The following is an 18,651-nucleotide window of genomic DNA, read 5'->3' on the forward strand; positions in this document are numbered from 1 at the left end:
TGAGATTCTGCCGAAACGTTGCTACAACTTTAAAAGCACAACTATAATGACGTGGGAAAATATCCGAACAAAGCTGAATACCATATATACCATATATACATACATACATACATACATACATACACACACAAAATTATTCTTTCAGGACATGACGGCTCCCATCCGGGGTGGGGCGCTGCTTGCTAACGCAACGATGGAAGACATGGAGGCCTCCTTGCTTGATAATAAATAATAAAATTAAATAAATAAACCAAAATTATAAGCAACCAAAGTTAAATAAATAAAGAGGAGGGGTGGAAAGAGGTGTGAAAACGTACGGGGCATTTCTATTTCGCTTAAAGATAAAGGAGACCGCACGTGAAGCTGAACTGCAACCCATGCGGTAAATCTCGCGAGAAGAGGGGGGGAGATTTTCTACTTCCGGGGTCACTCCGAGGAGAGAGGTCGAGACGGCGGCGGAGCGGGTGGGGCGACGGTGAGGGAGCCGCTCTGATGGCGCTGAGTCTGGATCGCGAGGCGTACTACCGCCGCGTCACGCGCCTCTACAGCAACTGGCAGGTCTGGCCTCAGGCACGCGAGAGGGCCCCTGGGGGGAGGGGGGAAAAGCCGGCCGGAAGAACGGACACGGTGGGTTCCTTCCTCCAACCTTAAACCCGCCGGGCGCCGTTCTTAGCCTCCAGGCTGGGGTTGAAGCAGGCCCGGGTGCGACAGGGACGGGAGAGGGGGGGCGGAATTGGCCGTTAGAGCCTCCCTCCGAGCCTCCTCTTGAGAGGCCAGACCGACTTCAAAGGTCCCATCACTTTCACTGGGGTTTAGTTTGAAGCGGGAACCGGCGACCCCGGAGCCCAAAGCGATGATAAATACGATTAAACAGGGTTTGCGGCGGCGGGGGAGAATGGGCAGCTGCCAAGTCGTTCCCTCCTCCCCTCCCTCTCTTAGTAGGTCAGGCCTTGGGTCCAACGAGGCCTTGCTCGGTGTAGAAGTCGCTTTCCAGCCTGGCTTAATCGAGCTTCCCCCTTGGACTCATCCAGCAAAGATCCAGCCATTCGGTAGACAGGTGGTCCTCGACTTACGACCACAATAATGGGTGTGCTGTAATGGTCATAAGTTTGAAAAACGGTCATGAGTTGCTTTTCTCAATGCCGTTGTAAATTCAACAGTTGCTAAATGAACTGTTGTAAGTCGAGGACTACCTGTATTATTGCTGGGAGGTTGGTTGCAGATGGCACAAAATTGGGGGTGAACAGACACCCCAACAGACAGAGTGAAACTTCAAACAAAGATGATGGATATTGGAGAAACGGGCTGGGTGGGTTTGTTGCCTGAGAAAACAGGTTAAAATGCACTTTCTCAGTGATAAGTGTGACTTTTGTTGTATAGGAAGCCAAAATCAAAAGCTTAAGTCTAGAATGTGATCCTTGTGGAAAAGATTCTGGGATAGCAGTTGAGAGCAAGGCGAATACAAAGTGTGGTGTACTTGCAAAGAAGTGTGGTTTTAGGTTATAAGGACACAAGTCTTGCTTCCAAATTGCAGTTGGCTTTAAAGTCAGGCACCCCTGTTGGTATGGAGCTGGTAAGAAGTTTTCTGAATTTGGGAGAGAGTCACTGACTTTGCAAAGAGGCTTTTACACACACACACACACACCAGCATGAAACACAAAGTAGAGGTGGTCCTCAATTTACAGGTCCTTTTGTGACCGTTAGAAGTTACAACGGCACTGAAAAAAGTTGTGACCATTTTTTTACACTTATGACCTTCATGTGTCAAAATTCAGCCGCTTGGCAACTGATTCATATTTATGACTGTTGATTCATATTTATGACCGGGGTTCATGTCATCACCTGTTAAGCAAAATTAATGGGGAAGCCAGATTCACTTAACAACCATATTACTAATTTATCTGCTGCCGTGATTCACTTAATGACTGTGGCAAGCAAGGTTGTAAAATGGGACAAAACACACAATTGTTTTGCTGCAGAAATTTGGGGATCAGTTGTCGTAAATTGAGGATTACCTACACTTCAGGCAAAATAAAAGTTATATAGATGTTACATAGGTTACAAATCAAATGATACATACCTTTGTATATGCGATGTGTCGGTAACCAACTAATTGAATAATACAAGACAAAATTAAACCTGAGAATTAAAACAATAGCAAACGTTGATTCTAGATATTGTTCAGCAAGTGCCAAATTTATGGATTACATCATTTTTTTTCCAGCTCAAGTTTTGTTTCTTTCTTAACACTTGCAGGTGTATTCAAGGACTTCCAGAATAGGCTCCATATTGTTCAGTTCCTGAAGAGTTTTGTCCATTGAAAAAGAAATGGCTTTGGAAATATGGTTTCCTGAATTTTCTTTCAAAAGTGGTCATGGATGCCAGGCTTATAGCGCCTTTATTAAAAACCCAATAATGAAATCTAAAATTCCAGAAAACACAGGGGTTAATGATTTTGGTGCTTTGATTTAGACATCTCACCTGAATTGTTACCCAATCTGGGGACCACACTTCCAGAAGGATTTGGACAGGATCAGAGAAAGGCAACAATAACTGATAATTGGGGATTAATGATAATCCTAATTGGGGATTAATGATAATCTGCAATATCAGGATTGGAAGATATGATTTATGACTACAGATTGAAGGGATGAGGATGTTTAGCCTTAAGATAAGACAGTTAAGGAGGAATATGACAACACTCTTCAAACACCTGTAAAGATGCTACATAGGAGGTCACGACCTGTTATCTCTGATTCTGCAGAGGTGGAATAATGGAGTTGAGTTTTAGGAATGCATTCAATTGTATGTCTGTTTGTTGTATGGTTGATGAAACTTTAAGCACTTGAAAACACCTGTGTTGTTTCTCTCTGTTCTTTGATCCTCATCAGAGTTTGATTAGCATAATCACCTTCCTTTTTGCCAAAGAGAACACTTAAATAAGGAAAAAAAATTATCCAAATCTACTTGGTGTCTTCAATTTTCCTAAGAAGCCATTGTCATTGTTGACATAACATTACACTTTTACTTTTTTTATATATTTGTTTCATGGTCTCAGCTGTCAGTAATGTTTCTGTGCCTGGGTCAGGTATTCCTTGATTTACAACAGTTATAAAGTTGTAAAGTTATAATGGCATTGAAAAATATGACTTAGGATTGTTTAGAGCTGAGATGGCACAGTGGTTACAATGCAGTACTGCAGGCTACTTCTACTGACTTGGCAGTTCAAATCTCACCAGGCTCAAGGTTGACTCAGCCTTCCATCCTTCCGAGGTGGGTAAAATGAGGACCCAGATTGTTGGAGGCAAAATGCTGACTCTGTAAACTTTAGAGAGGGCTGTAAAGCACTGTGAAGCGGTAAGTCTAATTGCCATTGCTATTTTTCACATGACTGTTGTAGCATCCCCATGGTCATGTGAATAAAACTCGGATGCTTAGCAACTGGTTCATATTTATGTGGTCACAGTGTCCCAGGATTATATGATCCCTTTTGTGACCCACTGACAAGCAGAATCAATGAGGAAGGCAGATACACTTAACAATTGGGTTACTAATTACAACTTTAGTAATTCATATAACATCGTGATGGTGAACCTATGGCAAGCGTGTCAGAAGTGGCACACAGCCACTTCTGCCGGCATGCGAGAGGTTGCCTGGAAGAGCCCCACTGTGCATGCGCGTGCACCACCCGCCCAACAGCTGATTATCAGGTATCTGGTGTGCAGGGCCGGGGAGTCGCGCACACATGCACAGAGACGCATGATGGGGGATTGCACACATATGCGCAGAGCCATGTGGTACGCGTGGGGGAGTTGCATGCGCAGCAGGCACACACCCCCTGCACATATTGCCTTCAGGGTGCTAGCATGCAAGTGCACGCACAACTTTTGGCACAGGAGCCCAAAAACGTTAGCCACCACTGACTTAACAAATGTGGCCAAAAAACGGTCATAAAATGTCACAGTTGTTTCTTTGCTCATGTCCTTTTGCTGTGCTGGCTATAGTTTGAGTGGATAAATGCGAACAGATAGTCCGTGACTTCCTACCACAGTTGGGACCAGAATTTCTGGTGTAAGTTGGTGTGCTTATAAAGTGAATAACCATGTGAGTGGACCCATTTTTATGACTATTTTTAGTATGGCTATTAAGTGAGTCCCATTCCCCCAATTGACTTCGCTTGACAGAAGCCAGCTGGTGAGATTGTGATCATGTAACCGCAAGATGATGGAAGTGTTGTTGCCAAGTGCCCAAGTTAATTATGATTAATTGAGCATGGGGTCCAAGGGTCGTACCTTTGTGAAAAGGAAGATTCAATCGTCCAGGCCAAAAATATATTTAAAAGGTTAAAATCATGACAACTGGGCCAAAGTTTATTAAACTGAGATGTTTTGTAACTCATCCAAGTAACTTATTCAGTCAAAATGAAACATTTAAATTAGACATAGAGTCAGAATGTTGTTGGAAAGCACTATTTCTCACTATACCAATTGCAGGTAATTGAATTTCATTTACGTTTGCAATATATTTTGAGGGGAAACTCCTGCAGGTGTTGGTGCATTCCAACAACTCTGCCTAACTTAATTTTTTCATTTTGACTGTGATGTTACTTGGGTGAGTAACGAAACATCTCAGTTTAATAAACTTTGATTCAGTTATCATGATTTAGCCTTTGAGAACAGGTGATGTCACTTTTTCCAAAACCATTGTCACTCTGAACCATTGTTAAATGAATGGTTTGAAATTGGTATTCAGAAGTAAGTAACTTAATCAAACTATGTCTTGACTAAAAATACATTACCCACAATATCTAAAATGTGCCTATTTTTTCCTTGTGGATGGAGTGTATATTACATATTAAATTTGTATATATGACAGGTGACAAATCATCCCTGATAAACTGTTTCAATTATTCCGTGGAAAACTATATCAATGACCAGTAAAGGCAATGATGTATTTTCCTAACACATCACGTCATATGGAGATCCAAACATTTTTGAAAGGGGTCAGGCAAAATCAAGCTTGTTCCTATTACCCCAATCTCTATTATTTGCACATCTGTGTGTCTGAAGCTTGTTCTATAAATGAAAAATAAGATGATTGGCTATATTGTGTGAAGTGTGAAACATTCTTCCCCTCTCAAATTATGTTGCCAATTTATCGCTTCCAGGATACTGTTTTCAAAATGTTCTAGAAGAAAAAAGATTACAGTAAGTGAACAGTGGCAAAGAGTATTAAAATATAATCAAGGAATAACTTCTATGCTACTCCAAAGGTGCTTTTTTCAAGAGGCAACCGGACTTTCTTGTTTTTCTTTGAAGACATTTCGCTTCTCATCCAAGAAGCTGCTTCAGCTCTGACTGGATGGTCGGGAAGGGAAGGATTTATATTCCTTGCAGACAGCGGGACATTTGCATCCTTTTAGAAAATAGTTGAGGCCACTTGGAAGTTTATCTGTGTCCTCAGGGTCACTTGAGTGGTGCAAATGAGTGTGGAGCTTTCTTGGAACTGTTAAAAAGAGTGTGTTATAGACTGGAAATAGATGCTCCACACCCATTTGCACTATTCAGCATCCAGTCAGAGCTGAAGAAGCTTCTTGGATGAGAAGTGAAACATCTTCAGAGAAAAAAAAACAGAAAGTCCAGTTACCTCTTGAAAAAAAGCACATTTGGGACAACCATGACCTGGATGATAGAGAATCTCCATAGACAACTTCTACATTAGCACATAGTGTGGTATTTAAAGAGCTAAAATTTGGGCCAGATTCTCTTATATGTTATCTAATGGCTTTCCGAGGAGAAGGGAGACAACTAAAGTGTCAGGGTTAGCTCTAACCCTAATTAAATCATGAACCTTGAGCCAAGCTTCAAAAGGACCCAAAAGATTTATTAGGAGCAACATGTCCCGCACTAACTGTATAAAGCCAACTCTGAGACAGGTAATTTACTATCACCTATGACCCTGCTTTCCTCTAACCCCCTGGGTGTGTCATAAATCAGACTCTCCAACAAACACAGCCAAGGGCTGGGTGTCATCAATCACACTCTCCAATGAAGGAGTTTTGAGGGCAGAAGATCAAGTAGCCTAGGCTACAGTCTTCACAAGATCATCTGCCACACTGCTTCCTCAGGCCCTTCCCCCCCCCTTCTTATGGCAACTTAGAAACAGGCATAGGAATGATTTATGAGTTCACATCAAGGAAGGAAGCAGCATCTTAAACTGTTGTAGTGTGTCAGGAAACCTTGAAAGAAGATAAGATATGTTTTGGGGAGAGAGGGAGCTGGTAGAGAGCAGGAGATAAGAACAAATCAGAAAATGGCTTTCATTAGCCTGAAAATCTTTTTTATATACCTCTTAGGCTTTCACTTTGTTGGGGCTAGTTGTGATGTAATGACCAATTTGTAGTTATGGAAACCTAATTATTTTTAAAAAAGACTCTGCCTTGTCATGTAAGTTCAATTAATAGGTATTCTCAAGTTATTGCAATTGAGCCCAAAATTTACTTCGTTAAGCAAAATATTTGTGAGGTGAGTTTTGCCACATTTTACAACATTTCTTGCCATGGTTGTTAAGTGGATCATTGCATTTGTTCAGTAACATGGTTGTTAAATGAATCTGGATTCCCCATTGACTTTGCTTGTCAGGAGATGTGACCCCTGGACATGCAACCATCATAAACATGAGACTAATTGTCAACTGTCAATTTAATTTTGATGACATGGCCACAGGGATGCAGCAATGATCGTAAGTGTGCAAATCACTTTTTACAGTGCCGGTGTAACTTTGAACAGTTGCTAAATGAACTGATGTAAGTCGAGGACTATCTGCATAGCCTGTGTGGATTTGGTAACTTCCCAATTATGGATTGTAATGACTTCCCAGGCCAAACTTTAACCCATAGATAGATAGATAGATAGATAGATAGATAGATAGATGGATGGATGGATGGATGGATGGATGGATGGATCTTTGGTTATTTGGGTTTTCTCCTGTGTAAAATTGGAAGTATTTTGGTGATGTTTCAACGAAATCTCATTCGTCATCTTCAGGCTTGTGTCTTCGGCTTTGTGCTTCCTGGAGTAATGTGGGCTTGCAGCTGTTTTTTCTTTTAACTGCCAGGGGGAGTGCGACTTGGGTGGGGGTGGGGGTTGGCTGTGTTCTGATTGGCTGGGAGTGTGTTCTGTTCAGGTGGGGGCTTGGCTGTGTTCAGGTTAGTTTTAGTTGTTGGGGGATTTGAGCTGGTGAGCTGTGATCCTGTTGTTTGGCTTCGCGTTCGTGGTCGTACCACACCTTCATATTGGGCTCCGTGTTCGGGTTTTCTCCCGCATAAGATTCGAAGTATCTAGGCAACGTTTCGATGAAGTCTCATTCATCATCTTCAGGATTCTGTCTTCAGCTCTGTGCTTCTCAGAGTAATGTGAGATTGCAGCTGCTTCTTCCTTTTAACTGCTAGTGGGGGTGTGACTTGATTGGGTGGGGGCTTGGCTGTGTTCTGATTGGGTGGAGGTGTGTTCTCATTGGTAGGGGGTTTGGCTGTGTTCTGATTGGTTGGGGAGTTGGTCGTGTTCTGATTGGCTGGAGGCATGTTCTGTTCAGGTGGGGGCTTGGTTGTGCTCAGGTTAGTCTTAGTTGCTGGGGGATTTGAGTTGGTGAGCTGTGATCTTGCTGTTTGGCTTCGAGTCCGTGGTCGCATCTTCATAGTGGGTGTTAGTAATGTGGTTGTTAAGTGAATCTGGCTTCCCCATTAAGGTTTTCTAGGTCTAGAATTTTGAGTCTGGTGGCATAAGGTATTCTGCAACATGTAGAGGAGTGGAGAACTCTTCTTGTGAAATATTTCTGGACTTTCTCAACTGTGTTAATATCAGATATGTAATGTGGGTTCCAGACTGATGAGCTGTATTCGAGTATTGGTCGAGCAAATGTTTTGTACGCCCTAGTTAGTAGTGTAATATTACCAGAGAAAAAGCTACATAGGATTAGGTTAATAACTCTTAATGCCTTTTTGGCTATATAGTTACAGTAGGCTCTAGCACTTATATCATTAGAGATGTTGGTTACTAGTTGTTCCAGTCCCAGGTTTGTTACAGCACTGTAGAAGGTTTGCATGTATGGGTTCAGTTTTACATTCGTTTAGGGTCCAGTTAATGTGAGGTAGATTGAAGTCACCAAGAAAGATAAAAGTGTGTGGGCAGGATGTTGCCCATGTTAGTAGTGAATTTAGCTTTTTTACATGTTCGTTGCCGTAATCGGGCTCTCTAACATAGAAGAATCAAAATGTGAGATATATATATTTTAAGAAAACACACACACACACACACATATATATGTATGTATGTATATGTATTTCTGTGTGTGTTTGTGTGTGCATTTATTTCTTTTAAAAGCTCTTTAACAGTCCAGTTAGCAAACTTTGTCATTAGTTTATTGCTTTTACTTCTCATTTGCAGGCTGGATCTAAGGTGTTAAGAGCATTAGCACTTTCTTGATGTGTGAGTTTCTCTTCCTTCCTTCCTTCCGTCCTTCCTCCCTCCCTCTTTCTTTCTTTCTTTCTTTCTTTCTTTCTTTCTTTCTTTCTTTCTTTCTTTCTTTCTTTCTTTCTTTCTTTCTTTCTTTCTTTCTTTCTTTCTTTCTTTCGTGCCACGATACTCAGGGTGGAAAAACAAGATAATGGCCTGCCCCAAATCATATGTCTCCTTGCCTTCCAGGCCCTACCTTGAATATTCAAAGAGAAACATGACAGCTGTTATAATCATCCGTAATTACAGCAGAATCTACATCAGTGTATTAACCTGTTCTTAAGTAGACAAATGGACACTATCTTTATACAAGAAGGCTATTGGGAGACTAAATTTCTAGAGTAGCAATAGCATTTAAACTTATATACTGTTTAACAGTGCCTTTGCAGCCCTCTCTAAGCGGTTTACAGAGTCAGCCTACTGCCTCCAACAATTTAGGTCCTCATTTCAACAACCTCGGAAGGACGGAAGGCTGAGTCAACCTTGAGCCTGGTGAGATTCGAATTGCCAAATTGCAGTCAGCCAGCAGTCAGCAGAAGTAGCCAGCAGTACTGCACTCTAGCCATCGTGGCTCTTAGCTAGCGCCCAGTGTTCAAGTCTGTCAAGATCCTTCTGTATCTTAAGCTTATCTTCTGGAGTATTGGCTATTCCTGATAGCTTGGTGTCACCTGCAAATTTGATGGGTTCACCACCTATCCCCTTGTTGAAACATTGATGAAGATGTAGAAAAGTACTGGGCCTAAAAAGAGCCCTGGGGAACCCCAGGGCATATTTCCCTCCATGTAGATGCACTTCCATTGAGGACTACACATTGAGTGTGGTTGGTCAGCCAGATACGAATCCATCTTGTGCTGTTGCTGTCTAATCCACATTTTTCTTTTTTATCAAGTAGTTGGCTACACTTTATCAAATGCCTTACTTACACCGTGGCTCATTGTACCTAAACCTCTCCAGGGAAAAAGGCATTGAGCGGATCAAAACCCAAGCAAGGCAACTAATCTTTTATCTAATAGTTCAGGGAAGTGGGTGGGTGACTGAATTTGTATGAGAAAAAAATGGCATGTTTTCCAGTATCAAATGTAACAGCTGGTTACATAAATACAGGCACAATTGGTCCTTGACTTACAACAGTTCATTTGTCGACCATTCAAAGTTACAACATCATGGAAAAGGGTGAATTACAACTGTTTTTCCCCACGTACAACCATTGCAGCATCCCCACGGTCACATGATTTACATTCGAATGCTTGACAAGTGACTCACATTTATGACAGTTGCAGTGTCCAGAAGTCATTTTGTGACCATCTAACAAGCAAAGTCAGTGGGGAAGCCAGATTCATTTAACAACCGTGTTATTAATTTAACAGCTGCAGTGATCCACTTAACGAATGTGGCAAGAAAAGTCGTACAATGGAGAAAACTTACTTAATCACATAAATGTTAGGCTCTATTGTGGTCATAAGCTGAGGGCTACCTGTAGTCCTTGACTTATAACAGTTGCTCAAAGTCTGTTCAAAGGTACAACCGACCCTTTCAAAATGATTTTCAAAGTAATGATGGCCACACACACAAGGGTGCTAGCACACACACACACACTGTAATCAAGTGGTTACATTTTGAGTGTTTGGCAGTCAGCTCACCTTTATGGCCATTTGTGGCATCCTGTGGTCACATGCCCATGATTTTTTTTATTTTGCCTTTACCGTTTGTGTCCAGCAAAAAATGGATGTGTCCAGCAGATACTTGAGAAAATGGATTCACTTAACAACTCTGTATGGTGTGATCTTCCACATATGCCACAGCTTTTCTATGGGGAAAATCCAGTGGGTGTTAAATAGCAAAATCTCTCTCTGAAGTTGGAATTTTTGTCTTTACCTGCAGAAAGGAGAGGATGAATATGCCACCATTGACGCTATCGTGGTCTCTGTGGGTGTGGACGAAGAAACCGTCTATGCCAAGTCCACGGCCTTGCAGGTGAGCCAGGCTGGGGCTGGCCTGCTCTCGCCTAAAGGAGTTTGGGAAAGGCGGGGTTCTCCGATGTGTACTGAGAAAAGGTTTTGATCATCTGCCCCCTTTCCCCCTTCCCTCTCCAGACGTGGCTTTTTGGCTATGAACTCACAGACACTATCATGATTTTCTGCGAAGACAAGATCATCTTTATGGCTAGCAAAAAGAAAGTGGAATTCCTGAAGCAGATTGCAAACAGCAAAAGCAACGAGAATACGAATGGGGTGCCAACAGTCACCCTGCTTGTACGGGAAAAGGTAAATAGCACCAGATTAGCAAGAGCTAAAGCACTCAGACGTACTGTATTTTTTGGTGTATAAAATGCACTTCCTCCACCCCCAAAAGTGGGTAGAAATGTTTGTGCATCTTTTACAGCAAATGTTGCCGAAGCCCTGCCGGCCCACCGGCCCCCACCCTTTGTCCTCTACCTCCCAGCAATTTGCCTCCTTCCAGCAAACAGCCTGTTTTAGCTTCAGCACAGCCTGATTACCACAAGCAGCTGATTGCCGGTTGGATCGGCCTCCCAACGATCAGCTGTTTCAGATTGCAGAGATTGCCTATTGCCGCCTCCATGTGCCCCGTTTTCAGCCCATTTTAGGCAGCGGAGATTGGAACGGGTAGAAACGGAGGCTGAAAACTGGAGGCCAAAAATGTGGTGTGCAGTGGCAATAGGTGATAGCAATCCCTGCAGCCTGAAGCAGCTGATCATCAGGAGGCCGATCTAACTGACAGTCACTGCTTGTGCTGATCAGGCTGTGCTGAAGTTAAAGCAGGCTGTTTTCTGCAGGAGGCAAATTGCTGGAAGGCAAAGGCAGATTTTTTTTTTTTTAACTCCCCAAAAGCTATGTGCATCTTATACTTTGGAGCATCTTATACTCCAAAAGATACGATACGTATCACTTCATAGTTGTACAGTGCATTGCCCCCAACAATCTTGGTCCTTATTTTACTGACCTTGGAAGAATGGAAGGCTAAGTCAACCTTGAGCCAGTCAGGATCGAATTATTGGCTAAGGGCAGAGTTTGCTTGCAGTGCTGCATTCCAGCCATTGCCACGGCTCCTCTAAGGATTTCAGTGTTAACATTGAAATGTACAAGCTTTGGAGAGTTTTGGGAAAGCAAGGGCTACAGTTTGAGGAGGGATCGTGTGTGTGTGTGTGTGTGTGTGTGTGTGTGTGTGTGTGTGTGTAGGCTACTTTAGGGACATGCTGGCTATTTTGAAACAATGGAGTCAAGTATGACTACCACTTTATAAAACCATAGTAAGACCAGACTTGGAATACTGCAACCAATATTGGTCACCATACTACAAAAATAAGATTGAGATATTGAATGTTTGGAAAAAGTTCAGAGAAAAACAACTAAGATGATAAAAGATCTGGAGACTAAAACATATGAAGAACGGCTGCAGAAACTGAGTATGGCTAGTCTAAAGAAAAGAAGAATTAGGGCTGACATGATAGCAGTATTCCAGTACTTGAGGGGCTGCCACAAAGAAGGGGGGGTCAAATTATTCTCCAAAGCACCTGAAGGCAGGACAAGAAGTAATGGGTGGAAACTAATCAAGGAGAGAAGCAACCTGGAATTAAGGAGAAACTTCCTAACACTGAGAACAATTAACCAGTGGAACAGCTTGCCACCAGAAGTTGTGGGCGCTCCATCACTGGAAATTTTTAAGAAGAATCTAGACCAGGGGTGTCAAACTCGATTTCATTGAAGGCCACATCAGGGTTGTGTTTGACTTCAGAGGGATGCGGGTGGTGATGGTTGTGGGTGTGGCCAGGGTGGGTGTGGTCATGGGCATTGCCAGGGGATATGACATACGATAGCACCTCCACACGCGTGGTTATATACACTTGAAAAATAGAGCGGAGTATGTTTCTGTGGTTTTAGTTTTTTAATACATACCTGATCACCCTGAGAGAGACCAGATCAAGAAACGGACTCTATAGGAAGATTAGAACTATAAATTATTGACATAGCCTATAGTAGCAGAATCCTGCATGCCTGAAAGGTAAAATATTTTATCTTTCCTCCCTTTTAAAACCTTCTGAGTCAAGGACAGCCTCCTGCAGCACTCTGGCAGCCAAAACGGCCCATTTTTGGTGACAGATGCACTGCAGGCCAGTCCTTTGTTATTGCCAGGCTGTCCCCACGGGCCTTGAGTTTGACACCCGGGGTCTAGACAGTCACTTGCTTGAAATAGTATAGGTTCTCCTGCTTGAGCAGGGAGCTGGACTAGAAGACCTTCAAAGTCCCTTCCAGCTCCCTGTTAGTTGGCAGGATTTTCAGGGGTGCAAAAAGGGGGAGTGGCATCCCAGTTGGTCCATCCCTGGAGTACTGTGTGGAATAAAATTAAAGTTTGGAGGGTTGAAATTTTCAGAGGGGGCTTAGAAACTGTTTCTCAGACAGTTCTGATTTCTTCTGCGCCACCCCCCCCCTCCCCCGCCTCTAGAACGAAAGCAACAAGGCCAACTTCGACAAGATGATTGACGCACTGAAGAATAGCAAGAAAGGCAAGCGCCTTGGGGTCTTCAGCAAAGACAAATTCCCTGGGGAGTTCATGAACAGCTGGAATGACGCTCTCAGCAAGGAAGGCTTTGAGAAGGTGAGGAGAACAGGCAATTCTGGGGTGAATGACTACTTGGGGAACACGAGGTCTTTACTCACCTTCCCCTAACTCTTCTGCAGGCGGACATCAGCGCTGTTGTGGCCTACACCATGGCAGTCAAAGAGGACGGTGAACTCGGCCTGATGCGAAAAGCGGCTGCCATCACCTCAGAGGTCTTCACCAAGTTCTTGAAGGAGCGAGTCATGGAGATTGTGGACGCAGATGAGGTAAGGGGAGAAATCTGGTCACTAATGGCTTCTGGGTGAAATGGAATATTGTGGCCTTCTGGAAAGTAGGAGATGAGCTTTTTACATATTATGAAGGACATTTTTCTTCCTTGAATCTAATCATTGTTCTTTAACTGTTTTCCCCACACAGTGTAGCCATTGACTAGCAATAGCACTTAGAAATAAATAACTCTTTCATCATGCTTTACAGCACTCTTGAGTAGCTTACAGAGTTAGTGTATTGCCCCCACAACAATCTGGGTTCTTCATTTTTATTCAGAAGGACCAAGGCTGAGTTCAACCTTGAGCTGGTCAAGATCTAACTTGGCAGTGGGCGGAGTCAACCTGCAATACTGCCTTCTAAGAATGTCTAGTGGAGATTCTCCATCATTCAGGTCATGGTTGTCCCAAAGGTGCTTTTTTTCAAGAAGCAACTGGACTTTCTGGTTTTTTTCTTGGAAGATGTTTCGCTTCTCACCCAAGAAACGTCTTCGGCTCTGACTAGAATGGAAGGATTGATACAGATGGTCATTTGCATCCTTTTAGAGAGCTGGTGAGGCCACTTGAAGGTTTATCTGTGTCCTCAGGGTTACCTGAGTAGTACAAATGGGTGTGGAACCTTCTTAGCTGCAGGATGTTTTTCTGCCCTGTGTCCCTTCACTGTTAAACACAGGTGCATGCTGTTGGGGATAAGTCTGTGTTGTCTTCACCTCAAACTGAAGTGCAAATGGTTCCTGTAGTCTGGAATTTTTCTGGAAATCCTCTCTACACTTGTCTTCAATAGTGAAGATCCTTCCATTCCCCACCATCCAATCAGAGCTGGAGAAGCTTCTTGGATTAGAAGTGAAACATCTTCAACAAAAAAACAGAAAGTCCAGTTGGCTCTTGAAAAAAGTAACTTTGGGATGCCTTCTAAGAACTGCACCACCATGGCTCCCTGGTGGACTAGCTTGTCCTTCTGCTTCCTTCTCCTCTCTCAAATTGGGCCTGATGCCATGTCAATGCTTCATCCATACATATCCTGGTTCTTTAAACTGGGGTGTCCTACTAGGGCATCACGGTTGTCCTGATTTTCCCAATGGGTAATAAAATTACACAGGACTGTACTAGCTGCAGTGACTTTTTCTTTTAAGGGGCAAGAGAAAGAGTTGATATTTTTAAATTCAGGAACTTTCTCACTGCTCTCTGATTTGCTATGCCTGCCTGACAAATATTGGTCAAAAGCCTGGCAGTTCTGTGGATCAGTCTTCCTCAAGTCCGTTGGATGCATTGCAGCTTCTTTCAAGTATAATTTGTGGGGACTTTCCCCCCAATGTTTGATGACCTCCCAATTTTCATCATCTGACAGAAAGTACGGCACAGCAAGCTGGCCGAGTCTGTCGAGAAAGCCATCGAGGAGAAGAAATACCTATCTGGAGCTGACCCTTCCACCGTGGAGATGTGTTACCCCCCAATTATCCAAAGTGGAGGAACTTACAATCTCAAGTTCAGTGTTGTCAGGTAGGCAAATATGTATAAATATCCGCTTTTCCTAGGAGTCCAATTATTCTATCGTCGGGTCAATGTGTAAATGAAGTTTGTGGAGTTAACCCTCATGTTTTCTGAATGAAATCATATGCAAACAGATTTAGAACATAGAATAATAGAGTTGAAGGGACCTTGGAGGTCTTCTAGTCCAACCCCCTGCTGAAGCAGGAAATCCAATACTCTTTCAGACAAATGGTTGCCTAGTCTCTTTTTGAAAGCTCACAGTAATGGAGCACCCATCACTGTGTTTTGTTAGTACTTTGTAACCAGTCACGAACAGGTCATGGTTTGCCATTAAAATGAATGCTGTTCACAGATCTGATGTTCATAATTATAGGAGGAATTACACAGTCTACATTCCTCTTCCACATAGAATGAGAAAATAAAACATAGAAATTAAAAATATAATGTGCATAATTATAATAGGAGTAATTCTACAGTCCATATTCTTCTTTCACACAGAATAGTGAGACAGGACATAGAAGTTATAAATACTTTCATTGGATTGGCTTTTATTTACTCATGCCATGTTTCCATTTGCTCCTTCGAGAAATGCCTATGGAGATTCTCAGTTATCCAGATAAGGTGCTTTTCCAAGAGGCAACTGGACTTTCTGGTTTTACTTTGAAGGCATTTCACTTCTCATCCAAGAAGCTGCTCCTGCTCTGCCTGGGTGGTGGGGAAACAGAAGTATTTATACTCCCTGCAGAAAGCTGGCCATCTGCATCCTTTTAGAAAGTCATTGAGGCCACTTGGAGTCCCAAAGGTGCTTTTCCAAGAGGCAACTGGACTTTCTGGTTTGACTTTGAAGACGTTTCGCTTCTCATCCAAGAAGCTTCTTCAGCTCTGACAGGTCACAAACCACACTGACGAGTCAGAACTGAAGAAGCTTCTTGGATGAGAAGCAAAACCTTTTCAAGGAAAAACAAAAGTCTGGTTGCCTCTTGGAAAAAGCATCTTTGGAATTGCTCCTTCCAAGAAATTCAAGAGCAATGTAAATTGTCAGAAGGAGATTTTTAACGTTTCAAATGCTGTGCCAGTGTCCTGTTTCTAATCTTGGCCTCTCTGCCCTCAGCGAGAAGAGCTACATGCACTTTGGGACTGTCACTTGTGCCATGGGCATACGTTACAAATCGTATTGCTCCAATCTGGTGCGCACACTCATGGTGGACCCGCCTCAGGAAACCCAGGACAACTATGCTTTCCTGCTGCAACTACAGGAGGAAATGCTGAAGGAATTGCGGCACGGTGAGTGGGAAAGAGCTGGAGACTCATGGATGCTCCACACCGTCTCACCAAAAAGAGCAGTCTCTTCTCTAATGGGGGGCATCCTTCTGGTCCTCTGATCTGCTTCTCCATTGGCATTAGGTGCAAAGCTGTGCGAGGTCTACGCCGCTGTCATGGATATGGTGAAGAAGCAGAAGCCGGAGCTCTTGAGCAAAATCACCAAGAACTTGGGGTAACCAGCTTTTCCTCCTGAGGAACTTCAGAAAGTTAAGCTCAGATGTGTAGTGTGCTTCAGAGAACCCAGTCCTTTCTTCTTCTTCCTTAGGTTTGCCATGGGCATTGAGTTCCGAGAGGGATCCCTCGTCATCAATAGCAAAAACCAGTACCGCCTCAAGAAAGGTAAGACTCCAGTAGGCAGGCCCTGTGAAGTGATGGGGTAGGTCCTATGTCCTCAACTAAATCCATCAATCAGAATAGAACTGGGAGGGTCATTGGAGGTCTTTCTTCTAGTCCAACCCACGTGCTCAAGCAGGAGATAATATATCATTTCCATGATACTATATCATTTAAGAAGAGATTTGTCAAGTCTTTTCTTAAAACCTCCAGGGATGAAACACCCACAACTTCTGAAGGCAAATTGCTCCAGTGGTTAATTGTCCTCATCATTAGGAAGTTTTCTCCTTAATTCCAAGATGTGTCTCTCCTTGGTTAGTTTCCAGCCATTGTTTCCTGTCTTGCTTTATTGGTGCTTTGGGAAATATGTTGACCCCCTCATTCACTCTTAACAAGCGTTATTAGAGACCCCACACACCCACTTTACAGCCTGTTTCTGTTGCTCCACTAATAGTTTTGAACTATTTCAAGCAGGACTATAATATTATATGGGTCATATAATAATATGTGTGGGTGTATGTACAATTTAGACAGATTTTATATATACATATGTTTATATGTATGTATAATATATGTGTGTGTGTGTGTGTATACACACGTATTTACACACGTATATAATATACACATACATATATATATACATAGACATGTATACGTGTGTGTGTATGTATATGTATGTGTGTTTATATATATATATATATGTATGTATGTATGTATGTATGTTTTCTTTTCGCGGGTGCTTACATGTATCGTATTCAGCTTTGTTCGGGTACTTTCCCACGTCATTGTAGTTGTGCTTTTAAAGTTGTAGCAACTTTTCGGCAGAATCTCATCTGCCATCATCAGGCTTCTGTATTGTGTTCATCTGATTCAGACTTTCACAGCCGTTTCTGTAAGCTGAATACCGTACATATAAATACCTGCGAAAACTTAAGAAAATGTACGTACGTACGTACATACATACATACATACATACATATGCCCATATATGTGCGCGCGCGCACACACACATTCATTCTTGTTCATGTAGTGCAAATTACCAAGGCTTTTCTTTATGCGGAACACCAGAATGTGACAGCACATTGGAGGTGGTGACTTTTAAGAACTGTACGCAATGAAATTTTATTTTAATGTATGCCAATCAGGGTACATTCAAAGCAACAGTAAAGTTGCTCTAAGGAATCCTAAGTCACGTAGACCTTTGTGGTGGATAAAGAGTTCAGAGTCCCCTTGTAGGTAGCTTATTGACTGGCGACACTGTGTTCTCTCCACCCAGGGATGGTGTTCAGCCTCAACGTTGGCCTCTCTGACTTGCCCAACCGAGAGGGGAAGAAACCTGAGGAGAAAACTTATGCCCTGTTCATTGGGGACACTGTGTTGGTGGAAGAGGTGAGTGCAAGGGCAGAGAGAAATTAGCGGGAGAGTGACTGGAGCAGCAAGCAAAATTTTTGGAAAGATTTGGCTTTTTTTCCAATGAAGGAGTTTCTTCTTTTCATGATAGTTCTCCCCTGCCAAGACACCAGTTCCTCTACTGTTAAAAGCCTAGGTTTAGGGACACATTCACATATTCCATATATTCTACATACAGGAGGTCCTCGACTTATAGCAGCAGTTCACTTAGTGACCATTTGAAGTTATAACAGTGCTGCCAAAAAGGGACTTTATATTTGGTTTTCACACTTATGACTGTTGCAGGTTACGTGATCAACATTCAGATGCTTGGCAACTGACTCATATTTATGACAGTTGTGGTGTCCCTTGGGTCATGTGATCCCCTTTTGTGACCTTCTGACAAGGAAAATCAATGGGAAAGCCAGGATTACTTAATAATGGTGTTAAAGACTTAACAACTGTACTGATTCACCTAGCAACTGTGGTTAGCTCGTAAAAGGGGGCAAAATTCACTTGTCTGTTTCAGCAACAAATTTTGGGCTCAAGTGTGGTCGTAAGTCGAGGACTGCCTGTAATTTATCTGGCATATTTTTTAATCATCCTCTTAATGGCCCTATAATCCCTTGTGGAGTAGAGTCTGAGCAACTGAATGGAGCTGAGTGTTTACTGGCCAGATGCCCTTCCTGTCGCCAGCGCTGAGTTTTTTTCAGCAGATATATTCTCAGTGTGCCCAGAGAGAGAAATATCATCTTTGC

The 18,651-nt window shown here is 42.7% G+C and overlaps 1 protein-coding gene across 1 annotated transcript in view; it reads left to right on the forward strand.

The window, feature by feature from the left end:
- Positions 1 to 402: 402 nt before the first annotated feature.
- SUPT16H (SPT16 homolog, facilitates chromatin remodeling subunit) overlaps positions 403 to 18,651 on the forward strand; it is a 28,344-nt gene continuing 10,095 nt past the window's right edge. Inside the window, exons 1-11 of the mRNA XM_087917284.1 lie at positions 403 to 558; positions 10,395 to 10,487; positions 10,607 to 10,777; positions 12,975 to 13,127; positions 13,211 to 13,357; positions 14,706 to 14,857; positions 15,960 to 16,132; positions 16,253 to 16,343; positions 16,437 to 16,510; positions 17,781 to 17,919; positions 18,423 to 18,441. Of these exons, the coding sequence (XP_087773410.1) occupies positions 493 to 558; positions 10,395 to 10,487; positions 10,607 to 10,777; positions 12,975 to 13,127; positions 13,211 to 13,357; positions 14,706 to 14,857; positions 15,960 to 16,132; positions 16,253 to 16,343; positions 16,437 to 16,510; positions 17,781 to 17,919; positions 18,423 to 18,441 (1,278 nt within the window). The 5' untranslated portion in view covers positions 403 to 492. The remainder of the gene's footprint in view (positions 559 to 10,394; positions 10,488 to 10,606; positions 10,778 to 12,974; positions 13,128 to 13,210; positions 13,358 to 14,705; positions 14,858 to 15,959; positions 16,133 to 16,252; positions 16,344 to 16,436; positions 16,511 to 17,780; positions 17,920 to 18,422; positions 18,442 to 18,651) is intronic.

Source organism: Pseudonaja textilis, chromosome Z (assembly GCF_049901715.1).
Source record: "Pseudonaja textilis isolate UNSWEBS1 chromosome Z, rPseTex1.2, whole genome shotgun sequence".
NCBI lineage: Eukaryota > Metazoa > Chordata > Lepidosauria > Squamata > Elapidae > Pseudonaja > Pseudonaja textilis.